This window comes from Vicia villosa, unplaced genomic scaffold (assembly GCF_029867415.1).
Source record: "Vicia villosa cultivar HV-30 ecotype Madison, WI unplaced genomic scaffold, Vvil1.0 ctg.000345F_1_1, whole genome shotgun sequence".
Classification (NCBI taxonomy): domain Eukaryota; kingdom Viridiplantae; phylum Streptophyta; class Magnoliopsida; order Fabales; family Fabaceae; genus Vicia; species Vicia villosa.
Genome location: NW_026705154.1, coordinates 759,450 through 772,632, shown reverse-complemented (window position 1 = coordinate 772,632; position 13,183 = coordinate 759,450). Strand labels below are relative to the sequence as shown.

At 34.7% G+C, this 13,183-nt stretch overlaps 1 protein-coding gene across 1 annotated transcript; it reads right to left on the bottom strand.

Annotated features, from left to right (window-relative positions):
* Positions 1 to 4,288: 4,288 nt before the first annotated feature.
* Positions 4,289 to 4,947, bottom strand: LOC131627010 (two-component response regulator 24-like). The gene is made up of 2 exons (XM_058897847.1): positions 4,571 to 4,947; positions 4,289 to 4,484 (listed from the first exon to the last, which is right to left on the bottom strand). Exons 1-2 carry the CDS (start codon positions 4,850 to 4,852, stop codon positions 4,311 to 4,313), a joined length of 456 nt encoding a protein of 151 aa, XP_058753830.1. The 5' UTR covers positions 4,853 to 4,947; the 3' UTR covers positions 4,289 to 4,310.
* Between the last annotated feature and the right edge of the window lie 8,236 nt (positions 4,948 to 13,183).

Sequence of the window (13,183 nt, the reverse complement as noted above, 5' to 3'; positions counted from 1 at the left end):
TGCACCGGGCCAGAGACTTTTGAATCTGGGGCAGTAGGAATCCACCTGTCACGAAGAATGTTAATCTGATCCCCCACACAAACTCTCCATCTAGATCCCATTGCAACTAGGTCCTTTGCTCCAAGGATGCTCCTTCATGCGTAACTCGGCGCGTAGCCCAACTTGGCATCAGCAATAGAAGTGCGAGGATAATATCTACTTTTAAAAACCTTTTCCAGCAAAGAGGAGCTGCCCACCTGCAATCTCTAGAAATGCTTCCCTAACAAGCTGACATTGAAATCCCCAACCCCCCTAAAACCCATTCCACCCACTCCTTTGGCTTTTGCCATCTTTGACCAACTCAACCAATGGATTTTCTTTTTATCCGTCGAGGACCCCCACAAAACTTAGCCAACAGAGATTCAATTTCTTGACAGCACTCCTCTGGAAGCTTGAAACATCCCATGACATATGTGGGAATTGCTTGAGCCACTGCCTTGATCAATATCTCCTTCCCCGCTCGAGACATGGTTTTCTCTTTCCATCCTTTCACCTTTTTCCAAACTCTACTAATGACTTGAGAAAAAACCAGCTTTTTCAATCTACCAAACAAAGCTGGCAGCCCCAGGTATCTTGAATGAGCTTCCACAGTCTTAACCCCCATCCTGTTACATATCATATGTTTTTCACTTTCTGCCACATTTCGACTAAAGGAAACTTCAGATTTATCAAGATTGACCATCTGCCCCGAAGAGGCCTCATATTTTTTGAGGATGTCCAGAATCTTGGCAGCCTCATTACACGATGCTCTAGCGAACAGCAAGCTGTCGTCCGCAAAGAGGAGATGAGAAATAACCGGAGCCTTCCTAGCCACCTGGATACCATGGATTTTAGAGTCCTGCGTCTCTTTCTTAATCATTCCGGACAGAACATTCGCGCACAACACAAAAAGATACGGTGAGAGAGGGTCTCCTTGACGGAGCCCCCTTTCAGGTTTGATAATACCCGAGGCCTTACCATTCAGCAAAACTTGGTATGAAACAGTCGATAAACACCTAGAAATCATATTCACCAAGTTTACGGGAAAACCCATAGAGAGAAAAACCTCCACCACAAAACCCCATTCCATCCTGTCATAAGCTTTGGACATATCAAGCTTTAAAGCCATCACACCCTTCTTTCCTTTCTTTTTCTTCTTCATCCAATGATAGCATTCGAGAACGATCAATGCGTTATCGGTAATCAATCTCCCTTTGACAAAAGCACTTTGCTCCTCATCAATGATCTCGGGAAGTACTTGCTTCACTCTATTCGCAATCGTTTTGGTAACCAACTTCATAACCACGTTACATAGGCTTATAGATCTGAACTCCTTCGGGGACGACGAATTTTTGACTTTTGGGATGAGAGCAATGAAAGTTCTGTTGATATCCTCCACAGAATGATTATTGTTGAGAATACCCAACACAAGCTGCTTAACGTCTTTCCCAACCACATGCCAAAATTTCTTATAGAAAAGAGCTGGTAAACCATTCGGCCCAGGGGCTTTCAAAGGGTGCATTTGATGCAAAGCCATCTCCACTTCTTCACCTGAAAATTGTTTCGCGCAAAAAGCAGCCTGGTCAGACTGCAGCTTACCCTTTACAACCTCACAAATAGACTCCCTGTTATCCTGCAGTGAACTTGTAAAAATGTCAGTGAAATACTCTTTGAGCAGCCTTTCACAATGTTTCTCACCACTCCACCATACCCCTCGGCTGTCCTTCAGTTTTTGGATTCGGTTTGATTTACGCCTTTGAGATGCTTTCCCATGAAAAAACTTTGTATTCCTGTCACTGGCATTAAGCCAAACCGCCCGACTCCTTTGACGCCAAATAATCCCCTCAGTCTTTTGAATAGAATCTCTTTGCTTTTCGAGCGCTTTATAGGTCCTGATATCATTTACCCCCGGGTCCCAAGTGCTAGCTTTTCTAAGTCTTTCCTCTATTCTAATGAGTTCCTTCTTCACCGCCCCCGAACGATACTCTTTGAAAGTATCTCCCAGGCCCTGAAGAGCTTTGATTTTATGGATCCCACCATTACCCCCGGTGTCCCAACATGATTTGACAGCCTTCTCGCAAATAGGATCCTGTATCCATGCTTCTTCAAACCGGAATATATAGTTGGGTCTGGAATTCAAAACTTCAGGAATAACGTCAAGGTCAATTCTAATGGCCGCGTGATCAGAACCATAACGAGGTAGATGAATAACCCGCATAGGGGAGAACAAATCAATGAAACTATGGGACGCTAGAGCTCTGTCCAATCTGCACTGGATATTATCTTCCTCAGTCCTACCATTTGACCATGTGTAAGGATAGCCTTCAAAATCAAGGTCCATCAAACCACAACTCTGAACAGCCCCTCTTCCCCATGACAGTTGGCTTGGAGTCCTTGAAGACCCCCCCACTTTTTCATTCTCCTGGAGCACATCGTTCAGATCCCCAAATACAATTATATTTTCTCCAGCCCCTCTAGCCACTTCTCCAATTAGATTCCATGTCCTCCTTTTGTTTTGTTCCTCAGGAAAACCATACACCCCAGCAAGTTCCCATCTACACTTATCTTCTTTTGCAGCCACCGAACCAGTAATATGATTGAGGGAAAAAGACTTCAGGGTAAAATCAGTGTCATCATTCCACAACAACATCAAGCCTCCATCTCTATCCTTCCCCAACCCCCTACACTCCACAGCATGAATACAGTGAAATCCATTCCTATCATCTTTATTTTGACATATGTAGTTGTATTGATCCTTTGGTCTTTGATAGAATTAATTAGTTTTTTTGTTGTAAAAGAATTATTGGAATAATTAATCTGTCTGTGTTAATTTGATAGATTTATTTCTATAATTTTTTTAGGATTAAATATATTTTTAGTTGCTATAAATAATCTAAATTTTAATTTATTCTCAACGAAAAATGGGAAATGTTATTTTCACTCTTATATGAGCTTAAACATATTTAAAATTGTCCTTTAAATATTCGGAGATGCATCACCGAACGCACTTAAAATTAAGTCAATCTTTTCTTTCCTGATCACCCCAATTTATAAAAAAAAAGTAGTTTGAAGATGCATCTCCGTAGACTGTTTGGGCGTATCCAGAGATACGGCTCCGAAATACCCCTTGCATTCAATTATGGGATTTTTTTATTCATGCAACTGATTAAAATTGAGTTGATATTTCCAGATATGCATATCCAGAAATGTCCAGTGGGAAGTCGATAAAACACTAGATTGCATAAGCTTCTTCTTCATGCTAAAAAAGAAACTCCATTGCAATTTTTTTGAAAAACTTCAGCTTTTTCTCAATCAACTTTTCAACACCAAAGCAATAAAGCATCATTCTTGTATTTCATCACTTCAAAGGGAGGAAAACAAACTGGAATTACATATAAAGATCATTCATTTCATCTCTTATTCCTTGCATTAATCCAAGTTTGATGCTGAAAAATAAACATTGAGTCTGGAAATGCATCACCGGTCGAAGTTTGGTGTGGTCCGGATGTGTATCTCTGAAGTGTCTTGATAGTTTAAATTTTAACAATATTCTCAACTATTGGTGATTGTTGAAGGAGAAGAAGTTAAAAGCGTGATAGAAAGAAAACGATTTTGTTCATGAAAGTTATGAAAGAAGAGAAATTCATAAAAGGCAAATGGTTTTCTTTTTACGAAGGCAAACGTTTTTACGCGGCTAGCAAAATATAAAATAAAAAATGATTAAAAATAAAATGGATCGTTCTGCATGAATATGTGGACTGTGTGGGCTTCATAAAACCATTTTTGGTTTGTTACTTCAAACGATTACTAAGAGTTTAATGGATTTTACTAATTTTAGCCCATCATTTATGTTTTAGCATGAAGGGATTAACTTTAGTTCTGATTTCCGAACCCACTAATTGAATCGACGATCCAATTTATAAAACTTTATTTTTTAAGTAATTTATCACTTATCTAAATAAAGTAGTCAATACTCGATTGAGATTTATGACTTATATCAATTTTTTTAAAGAGTAAAATGTATATCATACACTACACCAACGATGCAGCTGGGGAATTCTCTAAATGTATACATTACAAAAATATATAAGATAAATTATATTTGTTAGAAATAATGAACAAATATATTAAAAACAATATTCAAAAAGCATAAATATTTTATATGGTAGATAAAATACTTTTATTTTTCATCCCTTACATTTTATTACTTATTTAATATTTAAACTCAAATAGTCAATGAATCTTTTACAAAGCATAAGCATAACACATCATAACAATAATGAACATTAGATTCACATGATGCGAATGATTTGAAAGATGTGTTCAAATGTTTCTCGAGTTAAAGGTTTCTGAGTATTGCCATTAACTCCTGCTTCAAAAAACATTTGTGAATTATGACCATTAAAGTTTGACAACATCCCTATTATTTTGCTTTGAATCCCCAGTACACGCATATCCATCACGAACTAAATAAAATACAATAAAAAAAAATTTAGTAGTAGATATAACAATTGGTATCTGATATAGAAAAGAAGAAAGAAATTATTGATACCTGGGGTCCACTTATCATGGGCAAATCAAAATCAACAAATATGACGTCAAAATTCACCCCACTAAGCAACAGTTGCATTGCTTCATGAGCGTTATTCGCAGGTTCTGTTTGAATGCCTATTGATTCAAGTATTTGATGCTCCAAATGTCTATTTGCATCCACACTATCTACTAGCAATGCAGTCATGGGATAAGAAGGTTCATCTGAATCATGTTTTCTGATTCTCATTCTTGTCTCCTCTGGCTTTCTCAGCCGTTTATATCCAGTTGTTCCTGCACTCATTGTTTGACCAATTGTAATTTCTGCAACAAAAAATAAACAAACAAAATAATTGATATGTATAAAGGATAAAGAGGGTGGGAATATGAAATATATTTCCAAGTCTCTACAAAAATTTATTCTTAAACATTTTAGTGATGATATTTTTATCAATGAAAGTTTGCCTCTAACCTTATAATCTATGAAAATTTGTATTTTTTATCAAGGACGAGAAAATGTTTATATAGACAATGTATTGAAAAGATATAATTAAAATTAATTCTAAATGTAATACAATAATATTAAAAAATATTTATGAAAATATTTAGTCAAATATTAACTTAAATTGAAAAAGGGAAAAGTCACATAATCGATTCATACTTTGTTGAAACGCGCACTTTGTTATCCTAAGAATTTAATTTGTAATTAATATTCTTAAATAAAGTTTGATACGTATATTATGACTTTAAAAACTTAATTTTTATATATTGAACAATCGGAAGTAAAAAAACTTCAACATACTGAAGGTATAAGAAACACAAGAAAGGAGAGGGTTGAATTGGGTTTCTAGACTTGAAACTTTTTCTACCCAAACAAACAAAGATAAAACAAGAACAAAAATAAATGAACATAATTATTTTTATCTTGGTTCACATTTAACAAAGCTATCTCTAGTCCACCCGCCAAGATGACTTTGCTTTATCAACAAACACTGTATTTTTATGAATAATTTTTACTTGGTTTAATCACATAAAACATATTAGAGGTTCCTCTAGAGTTGTATGCCATCAAATATTATCTTGGTTTGTTCAGAGGCTCCCTATGAGTTCAAGACTTATAAAATATTTTTGACATATAAAACACTTTAATCAGCATAAAAGAAACACTTCCCTGATTAATATACTTATTAACTTCTCAGAGTCTGATAGAAATTGTCTGGTTCGTCATCTCAATTATCTCAGAGCCTGATTGGGCATGCCTGGTTCATATATCTCACTTTTTCTCAGAGTTGGCTTGCAATAAGGGCGTATGAGGTATCAGATTCTAGTTGATATCATAGTCTAGTTGAATTTCCTTTTGTCAAGGTTTGGTTCATGACTCATATCAGTATGGTTTTTTTATAAATGCAACTCAAAGCACAAGTTATCTTCAGAAAGCATGTCTAGAAATATTCAGTGAACTTTTTTAAAGTTCTTGATCAATCAAACATTGTTAGATCATATGCATAATATATCAGAACATATGTATAGTATAAGCAATTGGAAGATAGATAATATCAAAATCATCTATACTTCTCCCTCGTTGTCATCAATAAAAAATGCAAAAGAATAAGAGTGAAACGAAGCAAAATTTTCTTTAATCTTTAAAAAAATAAAGATATAGAAATTAATATGACGATAGAAAGATAAACTAAAAAAGGTAAAAAAAATAAGCTGGGGGGTGGTAATCTAGACATAATCATCTCAAACATCCTAATAATCTTGGAATTTGTTTTAGCTTGGTCCTTGAACATCTGATCTTGTTTATCCAAGCACAATATGACAACAATATTCTCTTCCTTGATCTTGTCCAGAGTCTTCAAAAGAGTCGGGGCAGAGCAACAAACTCAAAAGTAGTAGACTTTGTAACTTCAAAAGCAACCACGATCTCAAATGATGGTGCAGAGGCAGGTTCCTCGCATGAGGCTTATCATAAGCATGTCCAGAAGAAGAGGATTCAATCATATGAAGTTTTGGCACAGAGGCAGAGTCTTCAGGTGCAAAAATAACTTCTGGCTCATGACCAGGTAGATGCTTTGGGTTAATCAGCTCCATAAATGGTTCTAAGGTTCTAGAGAGCTTCTCATGGAATGATCTATGAGCAGAGTCGTGAAAAATCTCATTAATCTTTCTGGTTCTAGACGTCATCAATTTTCTGAAATGACTATAGACTGCATCACTCTTAGCTAGATTTACACAACTTCTGCAAATACATGTCACGGAGCATAAACTTGCCTTCACCTTAAATTCAAAGTCCAATAATAATTTATCCAGGGTAGGTTTGGTTGGAATGATATTGGTTGTTAGAAAGTCTAGGTCAGAAGGGGTGGTATAAGCATTTATAAGAGTTAGGTCATCTGCCATACTCATGATAAAGTATGGTTCATAGGTATAGGCTTCTGATAAGATTTCATTTTCAGAGTCATAAGAAATAGTAATCGATGGGATGGGGTCTTATTTAGAAAAGAAAATTTTAGGTGGAATGATTTCAAACAGTAGTTGTTATAGAATGGGAATTTCATTTGTTAAAATTTGAGTTAACAGAGTTTGAGGGATGGTTGGTGGTTGTTTTATATCAGGTGTTTTTGAAGGTTAGGTATTTGTTTGTTGAGGTAAAGATGGTTGTGTTTGAGAAATAGAAATAGATGGTTGGATTTAATGGATTGAATATTGGTCGTAACATCAAAGGTGGTGTGAGAAGGTGTTGGAATAAGTGTTTCAGTAGAAGATGAAGGAGGTGTGGATGAAATGTTATTAATATTATTATCTGAAGTAAAAAAAGTCTCAATAGTATGAAACTTACTAGAAGATTTGACTTAAGAAACTTAAGTTTGAGCGGGAGTTGCATAAGCTATCTTCATGCTTTCAGAACCAACAGTAACTTCTGGAATTGTTTCCAAGGGTCTTCTAGTAGACGCGAAAGTCTTAGCCCTCTTGGATGAAGATTTTGTTGTCCTAGAAGGACCATCACCATTATTTTTCTTGGAGGCTTTTTTATTCCTTTTTCTTGGAGACTCAGAAGGTGCATTAAAACTCTTCTTTTGATTTCCATCATCAGTTATCTTCTGAATGCTTTCTAGAAACTCCATAGAGTCGAAAGCAAGAAAACTTTCTATGATCAACCTTATGGAAATGACAGAAGTCCTAGCCATAGCATCGGGAAGAACAATTACTTCTGGGATCAAAGCCATATTCTTCATATTTCCGGTGTCCAGAGATATGCCAATTTCAATTTCCAACTCGTTGGAAAGACCTAGACACACCATTAGCTTACTCTCAACAAGGATGTCAAAAATAAGTCTTCCCATGGGAATTCATTTTTTGTGCTTGGAGCCAGTGTCTCTAGTCTCTTTGATGATTTCCATCAGATACTTGAACAAGATTGCTAGCATATTTAGTTTGACTCGAGAAGCTAAGAAGAATAGTATATACTTCTGGTTGGTGTTAACATAGTCAGGAAAGTTGGTGGACGGACGATGATGAATGCAACCCAGAAAAATTTTGAGCCAAATTCTAAAATTTTTGTGAATATTATTGGCATGACTTGAATCTTTACCATTTTGAAAAATAACATCAGCCATTTCATCCAACTTCTCCATAGTGGGAGGCATTTCGTAACACCTCTTTCGAGTACCATCATGGTTGATAAGCTTTGCAACCATTTCTTCAGTGACACAAATCTTCTTCCCCATAACGCATGAGAATATTTGGTTACTTGGAGATACACAAAGAACCCTCAGTTTAATGGTTGAAGTTGATAATTGGAGTCTGATCTGCTGTCGCACGCGGATAAAAACGAGTAACTTTAAAAAGCGTAGTATAACGACAATGGTTCGAGTCATATCGCAAGGAATCTTGTATTTTATTAACTAATTAAAATCGATTTAGAGGGGTTTGGTTTAGGATCGATTTAATAATAACAGAGTGAAAAAGTGATTAAAATAAGTGATTATGTAAATAAGCTAAAACGACAATTCTACTGATTCGATTACCGACTTATCACTGGTTCAATAAACTTCAATTCCCTAAGCGGATTCTATTCCCCTACCGATTACAACACCAATTAACAAGTGAAATTGACATTATAAGGTTTCATTCCTATTTTTCTAATAAAGCAAACATATTAAGCACAATCACGAATTAAGCAAACGTGATTCTAACATACACACTTTAACGATTAAGCAACGATAAAGTACGATAAAAGTCAAGGAACATAAATCAATCGGTATAAATCAATAATATTCTATATAACTCGAATTAAGCAAACAATACATATAGATTAATATCGAAAGGGAAAAGAAATTGAATTAAAGATTAAAAACCTCAAAGTATTGGAAACCGTAACCAGTAGAAATTGCCTTCGGGGATTAGTTCCTCATTATTCGTACAAAGCTTTCAAAATTATCTCGTGAAAAGTAAAAAGTGACCGAATTAACTGTACGGCCAGACCTAGGTACTAGAGAGAACCAAACGGTTTTACAGCCCAACTGGGTCAAATACATAACCCAGGCCCAATACAAATGACCCAAAACGAAAATAACTAATGCTGCAACTTCAAACGAAATTCTGGAAAATATGCGCTCTGAATCTGACTTTGACTCCAACATGAAAGTTGTAGATCTTTCTCTTAGATTTCCAGCGATTATTAGAACGCGTCAATCGAATTCCCATAGTTCCAGTTATGATCATTTTAGTACAGACTACTAATGCTGAAAATTAAACAAACCAAACCATAGAAATGCCTAAGTACAAACATAAAGGAACGTGCATCAAAATGCACTGATCAAATTCCCCCACACTTAAACTTTTTCACTCCGAGCAAAATAAAATCAAACTCAAGAAACACACAACATCAGTTACTCATTCCAGGCTACAAACTCTTCTTCGGTTAAGATTGCGTCGATAGGTACTAATCTTGCACACTAAGGATATGGTAGGAACATTAATCCACAATTGTGCAGACATAAGCCTCCTGAACACACAAACCATTTTAAATCATGTTATTATGCCAAAGCCTAACTTACTCATCCTCATTTTTGCTTCTTTTCATTATGGCGCAATCACATTAAGTCTGTTATCTCTACACACTCATAGTAAGGCTACCGGTTAGTGACTCTGATCCTTTTTGCATGGGGTTTTGGTACCTAAGTGGTATACCCCTTTTATTCTCCAATTGTAGTTGTGGGGGATCGGGCCGTAATCCACCCTACCAAGTTCAGCACCAGAAACCTCTGAGCCAACTAACAACGGGTCTTGAAATAATTTTTTTGTAGGTTCTACAACCGTTGGGTTAAATGATCGGGTGAGGGTCACCAAACTTAGAAGGTGCATTCCTTTTCTTTATTTATTTTTTTTCAAATAAAACTTGGATCACTCACTTATTTTCATCGGCTTCCTTACGTAGAGCATGTGTGAGATGGTGCTGACTGCAAAGATAAACTACTTAAGAGCTATTAGAGAATGAGAATTCAAGGGTATGTCATAATAAGTATTCAAATTAACTTCCATATGCAGGAGACTTACGGTGTTAAGACAATACCGATCTTGTGAACTTTTCCCAAGTCTCCACAATTAACCACAAATTAATCTATAGCCTAAAACTTTCAAAAAGATGATTTTTTTATTAAGAACTGAAAACAAAACAAAAATTGAAAGAAAACAAAACAAATAAAGTACGATAAAACTCAAGGAACATAAATCAATCGGTATAAATCAATAATATTCTATATAACTCGAATTAAGCAAACAAGACATATAGATTAATATCGAAAGGGAAAAGAAATTGAATTAAAGATTAAAAACCTCAAAGTATTGGAAACCGTAACCATTAGAAATTGCCTTCGGGGATTAGTTCCTCATCATTCGTACAAAGCTTTCAAAATTATCTCGTGAAAAGTAAAAAATGACAGAATTAACAGTATGGCCAGACCTAGGTACTAGAGAGAACCATAGTATCGTGTGAAATGATGCCTAATCTCAATATGCTTAGCTCTTGAATGTAAAATGGGATTCTTAAATTAACATATAACAAATTTATTATCACAAGGAATAGGAACATTACTCTCATATATTTGAAATTATTCTAGTTGGCTCTTCATCTAGAGGATCTGAGTGTTGCATCCAGGAACTGCAATATACTCAGCTTCTACCGTTGATAGCGTAATTATTGACTCCCTTTTGTTGGACCATGAGTTTAGATTGTCGTCCAGAAACTGACACCTTTCAGAAGAGCTTTTCCTTTCTAGTTTATCTTCAGCATAGTCAACATCCCAATGATCTACTAACTTGTATTATTTGGATTTTCTATAACTCAAACCAAGGTTAGTAGTACCTTTTAGATACACAAAAAATCCTCTTAACATATGTTAAGAGAGATTCTATAGGATCTGATTAGAAGCGAGTACATAATCATACATTGAATAAGATGTAAAGCCTAGAAGCAGTTAAGTATAAGAGAGAACCTATAATAAATCTGTATACTTTCTGATATAACTTAATGCTTACCTCATCCTTCCCAAGAATACATGTATGATGCATAAGAGTCTTCGCTACCTTGCATTATGATATGTCAAACTTCTTCATATTATTCTTTGGTGTACTTGCTCCGATGGATAAATGTCCCTTCAATACTTAGGTTAATCTGGATTCCTCAAAAGAACTTGAGTTCTCCCATCAGACTCATCTCGAATTCAGCCTGTATAGAGGATGGTTAAAAGTGTGGTAAGGGACCTTTATTTATATTCTAGAGGATGACACAAAAAAGAAATATATTTTATGGCCTTTTATGACTTGCCAATCAATTGGTAACATACTCCTATTGATTGTTTGCCTTCAAATGAATAAATTACTAGGTTAAAATGGAAAGGAATGATATTTATCTATTACACCTCATTAAGATGTTGTCTTAATCGCTTATGATGCATTATTTAACTGACCCAATTAATTTGGTTAAGGTGCCAATAGATTGGCCTGGACAAAAAATTGCCAAGAGCTCTTTTGGTATCTCTTAACTCAGCTGATACAACTTCAAGGAATTTATATAAATGTTTTCTTGAGAAAAACTAGTTTGTGTGTGTGTGTGTGTGTGTGTGTGTGTGTGTGTTTGTGTGTGTGATTTAGACATGCACTTTTCCAAGATTGCCTTTATGCGTTTACAATGTATTCACTCAAATGTTGTGGTCGTTCTTTCACATATTTCAAATCTTGTCAGCTGTTTTTGTCCTGTGGAAACTTGCCTAAGTTCACTTGAGATGATGCTTAAGCTATGTTACATTTGGTTTCCACCATTGGAGAGTCAATTCCATAAAACTCTAATAATTTAGTTTGCATCTTTTAACACTTTAACCGCTTTGTTCTTGATTTTATTTGTTGTCATAAGGGAGTAATTATCACTTATCATCACTAAACATTAGTTGTCATCATCAAAATTTATTGTTTTTATTAAGGGCATATCACCTAAAAATAACTTGCAAGATAAGGTTCCATATTTTTCATCATCAAAAAAGGGAGATTACGAAGAAGGTCACTTCTACTTGGCTTGGTTTTGATGAAGACAAGTATATGTCAAAGAAGAAAAATATAAAGATTACCACTTTTTATTCTTTTTAATAATGTCTAAAATGGGAGAAAATGTTGGTTCGTATTGTGTTTTTTTGTACAATCAAGGTTGCAGGTATATATGATTACAAGGACTACAATATTTAATAATTGAGGGGGAGTCATACAACTAGAGGGTTTCAATCTTTGTCAAAAACACAAGAACAAAATATTTTTCATCATAAAAAAGGGGTAGATTGTGAATAAGATCTCTTATACTTGGCTTAGTTTTGATGAACACAAGTATATATCAAAGAAGAAAAAGTAAAAAGGTTTGGTGAGAAGTGCATATCAAAGATGAAGTTGTCATGAAGATTGATTATTGGAAATAAAGAGAATAATTGGAATGATTATCAAAATTAAAGTTACATATTACAAATCATTTTATATTACTTTGAATGCTCATAAACACTTCTCAAACTTCATCTACAAACTTCTTAAAACAAAATGCATGAAAACCTTTGAAGTAAAGTTTAAAGTTGCTAAACTTTTGAGAAAATTGCAGTGGTAATTGATTACACCATAGTGGTAATCGGTTATTAGTTTGAAATTTTTGAATTTTTTAGACGTTGTTTCTTTGGTAATTGATTATAACTTTATGGTAATTGATTACCACTCGAAGCAGTGCATTTTTTCATGAAACAACATGTTTGTTTACATGGCAAAGCTTTATGAAATATTTTCAAACTTATACATCCATTCATAAAGATTCCTAAGGGTGTATGTAAGACATTATACACCATAAACCAACCCCACCTCTTTCAATTTCAATTTTCATATGATTCGAGCATTCTTTTAAAATATTCATTCATATTTCAAGTTTTTGAAACTTTACATCTTTCACATATCTTAAAAGTTTCAATACAAATTTTGAGCACTCAAGTTATACCATGTTTGAATTTTAATACAAGAAAGATAAGTTAAATATTACAAGTGTTAATTTGGAAATTCAAGCCAACAACAAAAAGTTCTTCAAAAGTGTTTGCAAAGTATGTGGTGT

What these genes read in the sequence shown, in the direction of transcription:
- LOC131627010 (XM_058897847.1), bottom strand. Translation starts at nt 4,852, where the DNA reads ATGAGTGCAGGAACAACTGGATATAAACGGCTGAGAAAGCCAGAGGAG. An exon ending in CCATGATAAGTGGACCCCAG is followed by an intron (nt 4,485 to 4,570) that starts GTATCAATAATT and finishes TATTTTATTTAG; the next exon opens with TTCGTGATGGATATGCGTGT.